Raw genomic sequence first — 13,700 nt, 5'->3', positions numbered from 1 at the left:
TGCAGGCTGATTGCGGGCTGATCGCAGGCTGAATGCGGGCTGGTTGCGGGCTGATCGCATGGGGGGCTGGTTGCGGGCTGGTTGTTCCTGACTGGAGACTTGCAGGCTGATTGCTCAGAGTAAAGAGGAAGGTAATACATTTTAAGGTGTATCAAATACTGTGTTTGCGAAGCAGATGTGACGGCGCAGGTCGATAGCCATGCATGGGAGGTTCAATAGACGAATGAACGGGGATTTTGCGGTATTGCAATAGAACTGAAAGGGTTCTACAACCGATATTCAGAACACAGGGTGGTTTCCCTGTAAACCTCAGGGACTTCTTCACAGATCCTTTGGGGTTCTTATCTAGGTGCTAGGAACGCTCTTATTATAAACCCTAAACCTCATAAGAGTCTTTGGAAGAATCGTGTGGATTCTTTTCATGAGAATGCAAAGCCGTCTACGTGAAGAACCATGGGGGTTCTGAAAAACGGTGGCATAACATTTTACCCCACAGGGGTCTAAATACCCCTGTACGTTCTTAACGTTCTTCCAAAGTGTTTTCAGTGCATGATGACCTCGAGGTCACGTGACCTGATGTCAACCTTTGACCTTGACCTTTCGAGGTCAACATATATATCATTCGATGCGGATTGACGAGAGGATCACGATGATGCCCTTAGTTTGCTCCTATCTTGACTAAGTCGAAAGTTATTCGAGAAAAACTCTCTCCATATCTAGCGCCGCCATTTTGCATTTTTCGACCCCTGTGACGTCATCTTTGACCTGACCTGAAAATGACCTTAGTAAAAATTGTAGATCTTGACCGTGCGTATCCGATGCCGTTTACCGCTTGTCGCTATCTTGCTTCGTTCTCGAGATCTCAGGGGGGGGGGCGGTTATCCGCCCCCCCCCGTCGGAACTAAGTTGGCGCAGACCCCCGTCGGTGCGCGGGTTAACAATTGCATGTGCTCAAACACAAATGCACTTAAACATATACACATACACACACACTCCTAAATTTTAGCTTTCATAACACACACATGTTTGTGACTATATACCAGTATGAGCTGTTTTTGTAGCAGCAAACACCATTTTGACAACAGCTAGCATGTAGACTATAGTTAGGTAATGGTGTTGCTATCGCAAATATCATTTGTGCAGTTTTTACAAATTCCTCAGGTCTATTATATTTATCATATTTATCAAACCAGGAGACCGTCTTCTAGCTGTCTTAACCTAAAATATCACATTCTTTAATCTCCTTACGAGCTTAAGGCTGAAATTGTTTCTCTAAATTCATCAAAGGAAGTTGAATATAATACGCTATGGGGAAGATTGTTCCAATCACGTATGGTTCTTGGAAAAAAGATTGATGATAGGGAAGAACTGTAGACTGGATCCTCCTTATTTTCTTCGCATGATCATTTCTCCCTATGTAACAAGGCGAGCGTATAACTTCACTAGCGTTTACTTTAATATCGCCAGTGTACAGTTTATATAGCAAACACAAACGAGACTCCTTTCGTCTAATACCTAGCGGTTTCCAACTAATGTTTGACAGCATGTCATTAACACTACTAAATCGCGAATAATCATTCATTACAAATCTAGCTGCTCGTCGTTGAATCATTTCAATTTCGTTTTTTAACGCCTCCCCACATGAATCCCACACACAGCTCGCGTATTCTAAAATGGGTCTCACTAGCATAACAACGATTGTTTCTTTTACAGATTGAGGGCAATCTTTAAAGTTTCTCTTGATAAATCTAAGAATCTGGTTTCCCTTTCCGGCAGTATATTCAATATGCTTTTGCCAACCACATCTACTTGATATGTAGACTCCAAGGTACTTATATTCTTGGACAACTTTGAGGTCTACTCCATTCAAAGTATACCTTGGGTTTAGGGTTACTTTATGTCTGGACATTCTCATAACGGCACATTTATCTATATTGATCACCATCTTTGAATTTTGGCACCACTCTGTTAACCTTGTAAGATTACTCTGCAGAACTTGACTATTCTGCTCTGTTTTGAGTACGTCTGTGTACATGACAAGGTCATCTGCAAATAGCCGTACTGAACAGTTAATCTGGTCAGGAAGATCATTGATATATAGAATAAACAAAATTGGACCTAAGACACTACCTTATGGCACCCCTGATGATACATTAACAGATTCTGAGAAGGAGTTTTCTACTACAACCCTCTGGGTTCTGTTTTTCAGGAACGAGCGTATCCATGCTAAGACATTTTTATCTAATCTATATGACGTAAGCTTACTCATAAGGAGATTATGGGGAACTTTATCGAACGCTTTACTGAAATCAATGAATGTTAAGTCTATACATTTCCTTTTATCAATTGATGACATCAAATCCTGATATAGCATAATAAGTTGTGATTCGCAGGATAACCGTTTTCTAAAACCATGTTGATACTCTGATAGTAATTCAGCGTCCTCTAGATAGGTCATTATTGATGTAGCCAATACTCTTTCCATGATTTTACAGCAAATACTGAGGGTCACAACACAACAGCAAATAACTGAGGGTCACAACACGAAGTGTCGTGTGATACATGTTTTATGGTCCATTTTACATGAAAAAATGCGATTATGTGGGCCAGGCAACATTTGAAACCAGTTTAAAGGGACCCTCCCACCTTAACATTAGTTTTGAGTTGAGATAACCAAATTGGTGGCCATGGCCTGCAAATACCGGTTTGGGCACTCACAACATCGAAAAATGCTTTAATTCGGAGAAATGGAATTTCAAACTTGCAGTTTTCGGATTCTAAGGGGCTAATGCATTGAGATGCCCCCTTAGAATTTGTGACGTCAGCGGTGATTAACGATTTTAAACCTTATACTAACATTTTTGTAAAGCAGTGGTGGTATATGCTATTTGCGCGCAACATCTGCCGCGAACGCCGCACTTCTAAAATGAAGTCGCTAGGAACAGCGGAGATCCCAAAATAGTAAACAAAAGTAAAAGTCTAATATCTTGAAAACCGGAGAATATTTTTCGGTGAAATTTGGTAGATATTCGTTTTTGCTCTTTCTGAATCGAGCGACATCATTTTCATGCCAATTCATTAACTTTTTTGAAGGTGGGAGGGTCCCTTTAAGTTGTGTACTGGTGAAAGTCAGGTCAAAGTCAGGTCAAATTAGGTCAAATTTCAAAGTTGATATTTTTGCGCAAAATGGGTATCGATTCGATACAGCTCGTCACAGAGTCCAATGGTGGTCTTTGGTTTGCACTATGTAGTCTGGAATTGGAAAAAATTGAGTTGGAAAATTTGACGTCATCAATTTTGAACAGTTTTCTCGCCATAAATTCGCGAAAAGCGGTATTGATCTCAAATTTGGTATGTGGAGAGAAGACGGTACAAAAGTTATCATATACGAGGATATTCTCGGTTTTTCGTGATTCGCGAAACTTTTGGGTATTTTTTTTGGGCATTAACCCTATTCCTGGCGGGCTCCGCCGGGACAAGAAACTGGCGGGGGGGGGGGGGCGATTCGGCCCCCCTTCAGATCTCAAAAACTACACATCGCAGCGACAAACGGTAAACGGCATCGGATACGCACGGTCAAGATCTACAATTTTTACTAAGGTCATTTTCAGGTCAGGTCAAAGATGACGTTACAGGGGTCGAAAAAGTCAAAATGGCGGCGCTAGATATGGAGAGTTTTTCTCGAATAACTTTCGAATTAGTCAAGATAGGAACAAACTAAGGGCATCATCGTGATCCTCTCGTCAATCCGCATCGAATGATATATATGTTGACCTCGCAAGGTCAAGGTCAAAGGTTGACCTCAGGTCACGTGACCTCGAGGTCATCATGTATATCATTCGATGCGTCTTGACGAGCTGAACACAATGAGACCATCCACGCGTCTGTATCTTAATCCTGTACCGAGTTATTGGCCAAAAACCTTTGGTGACCTTTGATGACGTCACATGACCTCACAGCTGCCCAACAGCAAAACAGACCTCAAGGTAGTGAAGGTTGATCGTATATGAAATCATGTATGGTATATGGGGCCATTCCGACCCGTTTTAGTGGTAAAACAGGGAGTTGATTTTTCCTCCATTGACTTATAATGGGGAGGTCGCGAAACTGACCTGACCTTAGGTCACCGATATCAAAATTCCGAGATATACAAATTGCACATACTGGTACCCTAACTAAAGCCTGAATAGAAGAAATTGATCGGTCAAAAACTCTAGCTCTGGCGTGATTGCAAACTTTTCTGAGGTAGGGTCACCAAACCGCCTCTGGTGACCTGACCTGAGGTCAGATCAACTCAAAATTTTCAGACATGTTGCGTAGAAGCCTTTTAGGAAAAGTTAGAAAATTTGAGCTTCCTATCTCAACGCATTTGGGAGAAATAACCAAAAAACCTCAGGGGGGGGGGGGCTCCTGAGGCCCCCCCGCCAGGAATAGGGTTAACCCGCGCCCTGGGGGGTTATTTTTTGCCCCCCTTCAGACTTTTCAATATATCTCCAGAACGTGTTTGAACACCCCTCCTGCGGTTTTTCGCAGACATATCAGAAACGGCGGCGCAAAGCGCCGCTGTTTTATGCATACCTGTATATGCATCTTTTTTTACACATGTTGTAAAATTTTCAGATCCAGGGCTCTCAAGGTCAGGTCACCAGGTCACCTCAAGTGACGCTGGTGTCTTGAATCTTGCTTTCTCCTCGGATTTAGGCCACTTGTTTTCTGTCTCACCTCAGAAAAAGTTGCAATCCTCGTCATAGCTACAGCGACTGAACGACCGCCTTTAAACTTTCAGCAATTGATAAGAGTAACAGTATCTACAAAATGTATATCTCGGAATTTTGATATCGGTGACCTCAGGTAAGGTCCATTTTGCGACCTCTTCAAATTATAGGTCAAAGGGAGAAAATTGAAATGCGCCTATTTTGGACGAATGGTGTTCAAACCCTCACAAACATCGGTTCATAAGTAAACATGACACACTGAATCGGAAAAATGCACCTGTGACCCCTCTGTGTGCCCCTGAGGCCATCTCAGGTCATGAACAGTCACCAGCAGTTTTTTGGCTATAACTTTTGATAAAGACGTGCTAGAGCGATGAAAACACGTCAGATGTATTTAGCTCGACGATACGGATCAACTGATATGCAACATAATCGTCAGGGGTGGAGTTTTATGAAATTGATTGTGGGTGCTCAACTTGCCGGTGATCAACCTTGGGTACCCCCAAATCTTGCTTTCTCCTCGGATTTAGGCCACTTGTTTTCTGTCTCAGCCTGATAAAACGATTTTTTTTTACAACAAAAAGAAAAAAAGAAAAAAGAAAAGGCCACTTGGCGTTGGCTTGGCAGCAGAACTACTCCTCAAATGTTCAATTAGGTTGTACCTAGACTAGATTCGTTATCATCTTTAAAAACGAAACCAAAGTCATCTATAAGTTCGATTTCTGACTTCCATCCGCTCGTCTTAGGACAATGTTCTAAGTAGACCGGAAGAACCCAACCCAAGATACCCTCAGAAGCCGATGGGGCCCTCAAGAATACACGGTGTGGGACCTAATCGGAGTCGCCGATGGGTTGCCGTCATATATGTGCTGAGGTGGGGCCCGTTTCATACAGGCGGCGGAACGGGGAGGGCACCGGGGCACCGTGCCCCCCTTAGATTTTGGCCTTTTAACATTAGCCCTATGGGCGTTGCATGGAAAAATGGGACCAAAAGTCGGCGGTGCCCCCTTAACCCTATTAGTGGCAGGGGGGGGGGGTTGTTTTTATCCACCCCTCAGGTTTTTTGGGAATATCTCCAAAACCGCTGAAGCTACGATGCTGAAGTTTTCTGACTTTTCCTAAAACTAAATTGGGCACATTCCCTGAAAATTTCAAGTTCATAACTTTACCAGGGGCGGCTCCAGAGCACTGGGAATTGGGGGTCCTATTCGTGAAGCGTGTCATTTGGGCGAAGATCACGATGCTGCACCAGTTTTACGAACAGTGAATGAAAGATATCATGTGATAACATATACAAAGTTATTGTGCATCCTCTTTTGACACGTTTTTGCTATAATAGGCGGATCCAGGCGTCCAAAAAGGGGGGTTATGTTTTACCTCCCAACATAGGTGCCCTGACACCGCCTATGCATGACCAATACAATTGTAGTCGTTCTCTCATAAGAAAATTGTAACATAACAAGACCATTACCGCCCTTTTTAGAAACAGTACCAACAAAAACCTTATTTACTATACTTTTTGTGTACCCCCAATCTCAATGATCTGTATCCGCCTATGATTTTTGAAAATGCATATTTTTAGGATCCATGTGAATTCCTGGTTCATTCTCTATCGATCGGCAAAAGTTGCGCTAAGATTGGTTCAGAAACCTGGCCGTGATAAACAGTCTAAAATGTATCTGCAATTTGCCCACTTTTGCCCCCCTCTACCCCCCTATTGACATTTTTAATTTTTATTTTTTAGAAATGTAGATCACGTTGAGCGAAATCGAATGCCGTTTGAATTTTGAAAATCGGCCCGTTAGATCTCGAGATATCAGGGGGGGGGGTCGTAAACAGCCCCCCCCTGCCACTAATAGGGGTAGCCAGGAGCCTGCCACTAATAGGGTTAACTGAAGGTGTTCCGCCGATACTGGCCCGTTTGACGGTTACCGATGGGTAACCAGGGCTGCGGAGTCGACGGATTTTCAGTGACTCCAACTCCGACTCTGACTCGGACTCCGCAGCCCTGTAGGTAATCGTCAAATGTACTGGTGTAAGGATCTCAGGCGCCGGTGGGGCTATCAGAATCGCCAGTGTAGAGCACCCAGAGCCTCTGATGTGGAACCTTTAGAGGCACTGGTGTGGGACCCTCAAAAGTGTCGGTGTGAGTTCCTCAGAGGCAGTGGTGTGGGGCCCTAAGAGGCTCTGGTGCAGAGACCAGAGGTGCCGGTATGGGCTCCCAGAGGCGCTGGTGTGTGGCCCTCACAGGTGCCGTTGTGGTGATGTTCAGCGACACTGGTGTGTCTCTGAGTCCAAAATTCTTATGCTGAGCCCAAATCTCTCACAGATGGGTGCCTGGGTGGGGCCCTTGGAGTTGCTGGTTCGAATCCTTAACCCTCGCCGGCACTGGGGGTGGGGTTGATGCAACCCCCCCTAAGGTTTTTCGCGAATAACTCGCGTAAAAAGCGGCCGATCGCGACGAAACTTTCAGTACCCTCGCATTAATCAATTTTACACCTACCCTGAAAATTTCATGACCCTGACCCAAATGACCTTTGACCTGTGACCTCTTTTCCGAGACCATGTTTGGCCGGAATCGCGATTCGGCGTATGTCGGCTCGCATTAGCCGCGCGTTTGCAAGCTTTTCGTGGTTTCAAACGTTCAAACATGTGATTTGATGTTGCTTCCATACATTAGGGTGGATGTCAAGGTCACCTGGAGGTCAGGTCAGGTCATTGACCTTTGGTGACCTCGGGTGACCTCGGTTCACTTTTTCGAGTTTTACATGTTTCTAGGCTAGTTTTTGGAGCTGAATTCGAATTTAGCAACCATTTGAACATTTACGAAGTAGTTTTGGTGCCTTCGTAACATGTTACGAAGCTGTCAGAGGCGGTTGACACGTATTACGAATACCTACCCGTCACAACCTCTACCGGTTGACCTGACCTGACTTGACCCGACCTGGTCTAAATGCTTCAAAAAATCATCTCTGATCAAAACTAACACGATATTCGTGATCAGCACCCCGGAAAACCACATAACAGCCACACTTTACGACTTTCTAACAGGTCCCGATTTTCCCGGTTTTCGGGTCATTGACCTGACCTGGAAGGTCACCCGATGACCTAGAACCTTAAAATTGGGTATCATCGGCTTCCTCTCGTGACGGGCAACACGCTCGTTTTTTCCGCGAAGCTCTAGCTCGATCAGGGGCCAAACGCGAGGGGGGGGGGCCGTACCAACCCCCCCTTACGTACGTACGTACGTACCCCCCTTGTGCCGTCGAAGGACGCAAAATGGCCTGTGCCGGCGAGGGTTAATAGGCCATCAGGGCCTCTCAGAGACCGACAAAGGGCCCTCAGAGGTCGGTAAGGGCTCATATGATGCCAACAAGGGGCCTTCACAGGCCGGCAAGGGCTACTCAGAGGTCGGCAGTATCAGGAGCCCTGTGGAGTCCTGGAGATCCGCATGGTACTCTCAGACGCCTCAGAGTCACTGGTGTATGACCCTCAGATCCGCCGGTATAGGACATACAGAGTTACTGGTGGCTGGCTGTCAGAGGCGCCGGTGTGGGGGCCGGGGGCCCCACAGGTGCCGGTGTGGGACCCTCAGAGTCGCCGATATGGGAATTTAAGAGACACTGGTGTAGGGCCCTCAGAGGCGGCGATGTAGGGCCCTCGGAGGTGTCTGTGTGGGACCCTCACAGTCGCCGGTGAAGACTTTCACAGGCGCGCCGTTGTGGGGTCCTAATAGACACAGGTATGGGGCCATCATAAGCGTGTGTGTGGCCATTAGAGTTGCCGGTGCAAACCCTTCATAAGACCAGCAATAGGTCCTCGAGAGGCCGGCAAGGGGCCCGCAGAGGCCTTCGGGAGCCCTGTGGGGTCCTTAGGCGTGGTAGTCTCAGGCGCCGCTGGGAGCCCTCAAAGTCACTGGTGTGGGGCCCCCAGAGCCGCGATGTGGGGCCTTCAGGAGCACCGGTGTTAGGCCCTCAGAGGCACCGATGTGAGGCCCTCACAGGCGCCATTATGGGCCCTCAGAGACGCTGGTGTGGAACCGTCCCATGCGGGTAATTGACTATAAGAACCGACGCTTCATAGGCCGGCAAGGGCACTCAGAGGCTGGCAAAGGGCCTCCAGAGTCCGCAGTGGGATCCTTATAGAGAGACAAGTGTGACTGCTTAGGAGTAGTGACTCCGTGAGATGCTCTCACGAGTTCTGTGGGTCTTATCTAAGTCGAAATATGGCACGCATGAATCCAGAGCGGCCATTTGGCACCACAGGGCCTCTCGGGCCCGAGAGGAACCATGCATCTAATGGGGGGCACGTGCCCCTTGTGCCCCCTGGCTACACCATTGGTAGCGACCAAGGCCCTAAAACATGTTGCGGCCATACAGATGGTCACGCCGTACCTGTTTCTAAGCATAGGCGGAGTCGATCCCCATGGTCTGCGCAATATAACCGCCATCGTTAGACAATACGGCCAATACATGGTTTAAAGCGATATTGCTCCCCTGTGGCAGGAAGCAGCAGATTTAGACGATTTGTTTATTCAGGCAGCATCTTGTGCAAAAGATATTTGTAGGTTTCTGATGACATTTTTGCCTGGCATTTCTTCAAAAATCAAAATGTTTATTGTGGGTGCTCAAGAGCTTTTGTGGGTGCCCAGTTTGACTTTGTGGGTGCTTGGGCACCCACAAAGAGATATAAAACTCCACCCCTGATAATCCTTTTCGGTCAGGTCATGACGTTGACCTGAGGTCAAATTTTCAAGATGACCTTTCAAGGTCAACAAATAGCTCATTCGACGCGTCTCTACGAAAGGAACACGATGCTCCAAAAAGTAATGTCGTGGCTCTCTTGAGTCAAAAGTTATTGCCGAAAAAAAAACAGTTTCGTGAAAACCGCCATTTTTACAGTTTTTGCCCTCTGGAGGCTAAACCGTTGACCTGATGTCAAATCTGAGAACAATATTCAGAAAGGTCTGTAAAAGGGCTATCGAATGCGCTTTCCGCGGCGCTGTAGCTCTATTGGTTGCCGAGTTAGCCGTTAGCAGTTTCTAAAATTGTTGAAATGGCCTATATTTGACCTTTGATGACCTCTGCCGGCCTGACCTTTGACCTGACCCAAAAAATGACCGAAGCGTTTCCGTCAATTTTTTGGCGTTCTTTCTGTCAATTTTTTTTGACGCTCTTCCGAATGCTGCTTACCGCGTGTCGCTACGTGGCCCAGGAGCCGAGTTAGACGGGGGTGTTCAGACCCCACCCCCGGCCCGGCGCGAAGTCGCGGAGCACCGGCTCGTCGCGGGATATAGGCATTTTGCCTTTTGCCCAGCCCAGTAACCCATGCATTTGAAGAACAGGGGCCACGTGCCACGTCACATGTTTCACTCGGCATCGCTTATCCCGCGCCCCACTGGGGTCTGCGTATAACACGCCCTACTGGGGGGGGGGGGGGCTCTTCATAGCCCCCCTCCTAACTCCGAAACTACTGGGCCGATCATCAAAATTAAAACGGCGTCTGATAGCCCCAGAAAACTGTCGAGCGAAACCTTATTTCATTGACAGCTCAAGGTCACCGATGACGTCACACGTTAGGTCAAAGTAAAAATTATTAGCATTTTGGCTTGTTCACATTTTGGGCTCTGGCCGCCGTCTTACAAGTGAGATCAGGCTCATTTTTGGTTTACACAGTCGTGAACAGATGCTTTAGATACCCTGAGGGTACCAAACTTGTACTTTGATTTTCAGGTCAGGGTCAGGTCATCACAGGTCACGGAAATATTATATCATGCGTCGGTCACGTGACACATGTTTCTTGGTCCATTTATGCCATAGATTTCGAATTTGATGTCGTCTGAGTCATTCGAGGTCATTTTGAGTCGAATTCAGCTTAGGTCAGGTCACTTTCAGGTCAAAAAAGGTCAAATTTTGAAGGTAAAAATTTTAACAAAAAAGGTGTCTATTCGATGCAGTTTGAGCTCAGGAACACGATGGTGCTATTTAGATTGTTGTACGATGTCAAATACGTACTGAAAAAAAAATGATTTGAAAAATTAATAATTGTGATTTTTGCAATAATGCGTATAACTTGGCCATTTTTGAAGATATTTAGCTAAAACTTGCTAGAGTAAGTCATAAGCATGCGTTCTATCACACATATTCCGGTTTTGTCGAAAAGTAAAAAAATTGAAAATATATAAACATATAAATTTTGAATTTTATTTTATTAAATTTTCAAAAATTTCAACATTTTGAAAGTCCGAGAGAGCAGTTTGATAGCTCAGTCTATTCTGAGTCTTTTCATGCAAAGAAATTGGATCTAGCTTAAAAACTGAGCTCTTGGGAGCGATTGCCGTGGTTCAATGTTTTGCGTCGAAATCGGCCGAACATGACGTCACTTTGACGTCATTTCCGGCCGACCTATGGTAGCTACGAATTTCATATTTTGACACAAGGTGTAAATTGATGCAGCCGAAGGTACTGAAAGTTTGGCTTTGATACGTCAAGCGGTTTGGAAGAAGGGTTATTTGGTACGGAAAAAAATGCTGAATCATGAGCGATTGGAGTCATGCCTAGGTATAAGACTCTGAGCGTCACGGAGTTAGGTCACGCAGCGCACTTGCGATAGAAATATCTGGCCCGCTGCAATATATCGTTAATTACCATTTACCGGACACCACAAGTTAATGACCTATATTACCTGATGGTTCCAAGATCTAGAAAATCAGTTCACATGTGACAATTACCAGTAAGGTGTCAAGGCCGGTGCGGCAATGGCTTTGTCCGAGCGGAGCGGCCCATGACACACGGCTGGCGGGGGCGGCGATCTGGCCGGCGGGGCCGCTGTCAGCTCGCCGCCCGGCCCACTCGTCTGCTGCCCTCCGACCGCCATGGAGCCCCGGCTGGCCACACTGCTGCTGACCGGGCTGGTGTTGATCTCATCCACCAGCGCTCAGGACAGTTTCTTCCCCGACGACGACTTTTTCAGCGACCGCTTTCCAGGCCGGGGCCGGGGCCGACCTTCCAGGGGCGGTGGGGAACAGTCAGGCCGACCGCGGACCACCAGCGATGCCGGTGAGACGCTCGCAATTTGATACAGTGTTTACATAGTCTGCTGGTAGTTTTACCCATAATTCAGCATCTAAACTGTGTTACGGCGATTGTTTTATCTTTGAACGGCATGTTGTCGTAAAAAGTCACCTCACAGTTATCATAGCAAGGTTATTTATATTTTTAATCTGACGGTTCTCCTTCCTACCGCCTGAGATCCTCACGACTGAAACTGAAGCACAGAAGAGGCTGACACCAGATGGCCGTTGCAGACATCCTTTTTTGACCGTGAGTTCGAGCGGCTGGGTGCCGGCGGTGACAGCGACGTTTCCGGGGTCCGGACCAACTTCCAGCGTCCGGGCGAGGCCGTCCAGAGTGCGGCCACCGACGGCCAGAGACAGTTCCAGGTCCGGCTGGTCGGCGGCTCCAACTCCAGAGAAGGTAGCCGATTAGGATGAGGGTGTGGGTGAGGGAGGGCTATGGGCGAACGAGACGATAACACTAACCATAGCGCTTGCATGATGCAATGCAGCAGAGAAAGCAGTCGTGTTGTTTGATTGATTGATTTTGATTTTTGAATTTTGGGCATTTCGAGTCGTGTTGTTTATGAAAAACATATTTATATATCGTTTGCCCAATTGGATAGCCGCTTCGTGTAATCACTAGACATAGGAAGTTGGGCTACGCCACGGCATCATATCTTCAATTCAAACGTTACACCTCTTTTCGCTAAAACATAAGGACTTTCGTTACGCTTTCGATGCAATAATCGTCCTTCATGATTAATGCGATATTTTGTTGTTTCCCTGCACTTCTTTCTTCAATAGGAAATGTGGAGGTGCTGATTTATGACTGGAGCGAGCGAATAGCCGGCTGGAGGTCGGTGTGTGACATCGGCTGGACCCAGGCTCACGCTGAGGCCGCCTGCAGACAGCTCGGCTTCCCAGGACCCGCCGTCGCAACCAGAAATGGACGTTTCGGATACCGCAGCTGTGAGTTCCTATTATAAATGCACTTGGCGGTCAGTTGCTGAATATTTCCATAATAAAAGTGTTCAAACCGTCTGAATAATAGAGCTGGCTAATCAAAGTTTATCCGTTCTTCTGCCGCAGCTGGATTCGGCACCATGGTCAGCAACTGTCAGGTGGGCGCCGGCGGCCGCGGCCTGCGCGACTGCATGCAACGCGGCGTCGGATCCACAGTCGGCTGCCGCTCCAACAACGTGGCAGGCGTCATCTGCGGCTCCGACCCATCCTCGCCCTACAGCGGGGTGAGTACATCACCTGGCGCGCACGGTGCACGGGTGCTGCAGGATCGCACTCGTGGGGAGGAAGGCACTCGACCGCTGCCATCCGGCACACCATTTTGGCCGCGCGGAAAGGTCACAGTTCCGCCCTGCATCGAGGTCGGCCTGGTGACCTTTGTCAGCCGCGCCGAGTGATGCGACAGGTCTGGTGCCGCTGCTGAAAGTGCTGCTATTCGGTGTGTTGGTGTATACTGAACTGCACTGAATACCTAAATGTATTCAATTTTTAACCCTTGCCGTGCTAGGGGGGGGGGGGAGGAGACGGGGCGTTTTTACGTCCCCCTTAGGCTTTCGCGAAAAATGACCAAAGCGTAATTATTTTTGACGCTCTTTCGATTGCCACTTACCGCGTGTCACTACGTGGCCCAGGAGCCGAGTTAGACGGGGGGGGGGGAAGGCATGAAAACGCTCCCCCCCCTAGCACGACACGGAAAACACAGGCCATTAGCACGGCGCGGGTTAAGGAAGAGAGAAAGGCAGGTAATGAAAAAAGAAAGTAAAGAGAGAAAGAAAGGAAGCAAGAAGAAGAGAGAGAGAGAGAGAGAGAGAGAGAGAGAAAAGAGAGAGAGAGAGGGAGAGAGAGGGAGAGAAAGAGAGAGAGAGAGAGAGGAGAGAGAAAGAAAGGAAGCAAGAAGAGAGAGGAGA

General features: G+C 47.3%; 1 protein-coding gene across 1 annotated transcript; it reads left to right on the top strand.

The window, feature by feature from the left end:
- Nucleotides 1–11,523: 11,523 nt before the first annotated feature.
- Nucleotides 11,524–13,615, top strand: LOC122379024 (soluble scavenger receptor cysteine-rich domain-containing protein SSC5D-like). Its single transcript, XM_043360872.1, has 4 exons — nucleotides 11,524–11,773; nucleotides 12,022–12,190; nucleotides 12,577–12,741; nucleotides 12,862–13,615. Exons 1-4 carry the CDS (start codon nucleotides 11,768–11,770, stop codon nucleotides 13,188–13,190), a joined length of 669 nt encoding a protein of 222 aa, XP_043216807.1. The 5' UTR covers nucleotides 11,524–11,767; the 3' UTR covers nucleotides 13,191–13,615.
- Nucleotides 13,616–13,700: the final 85 nt, after the last annotated feature.

Source organism: Amphibalanus amphitrite, unplaced genomic scaffold (assembly GCF_019059575.1).
Source record: "Amphibalanus amphitrite isolate SeventyFive unplaced genomic scaffold, NRLGWU_Aamphi_draft 000069F_arrow, whole genome shotgun sequence".
NCBI lineage: Eukaryota > Metazoa > Arthropoda > Thecostraca > Balanomorpha > Balanidae > Amphibalanus > Amphibalanus amphitrite.
Note: the sequence above shows the minus strand (reverse complement) of the source record. Positions and strands in the feature narration are given on the sequence as shown.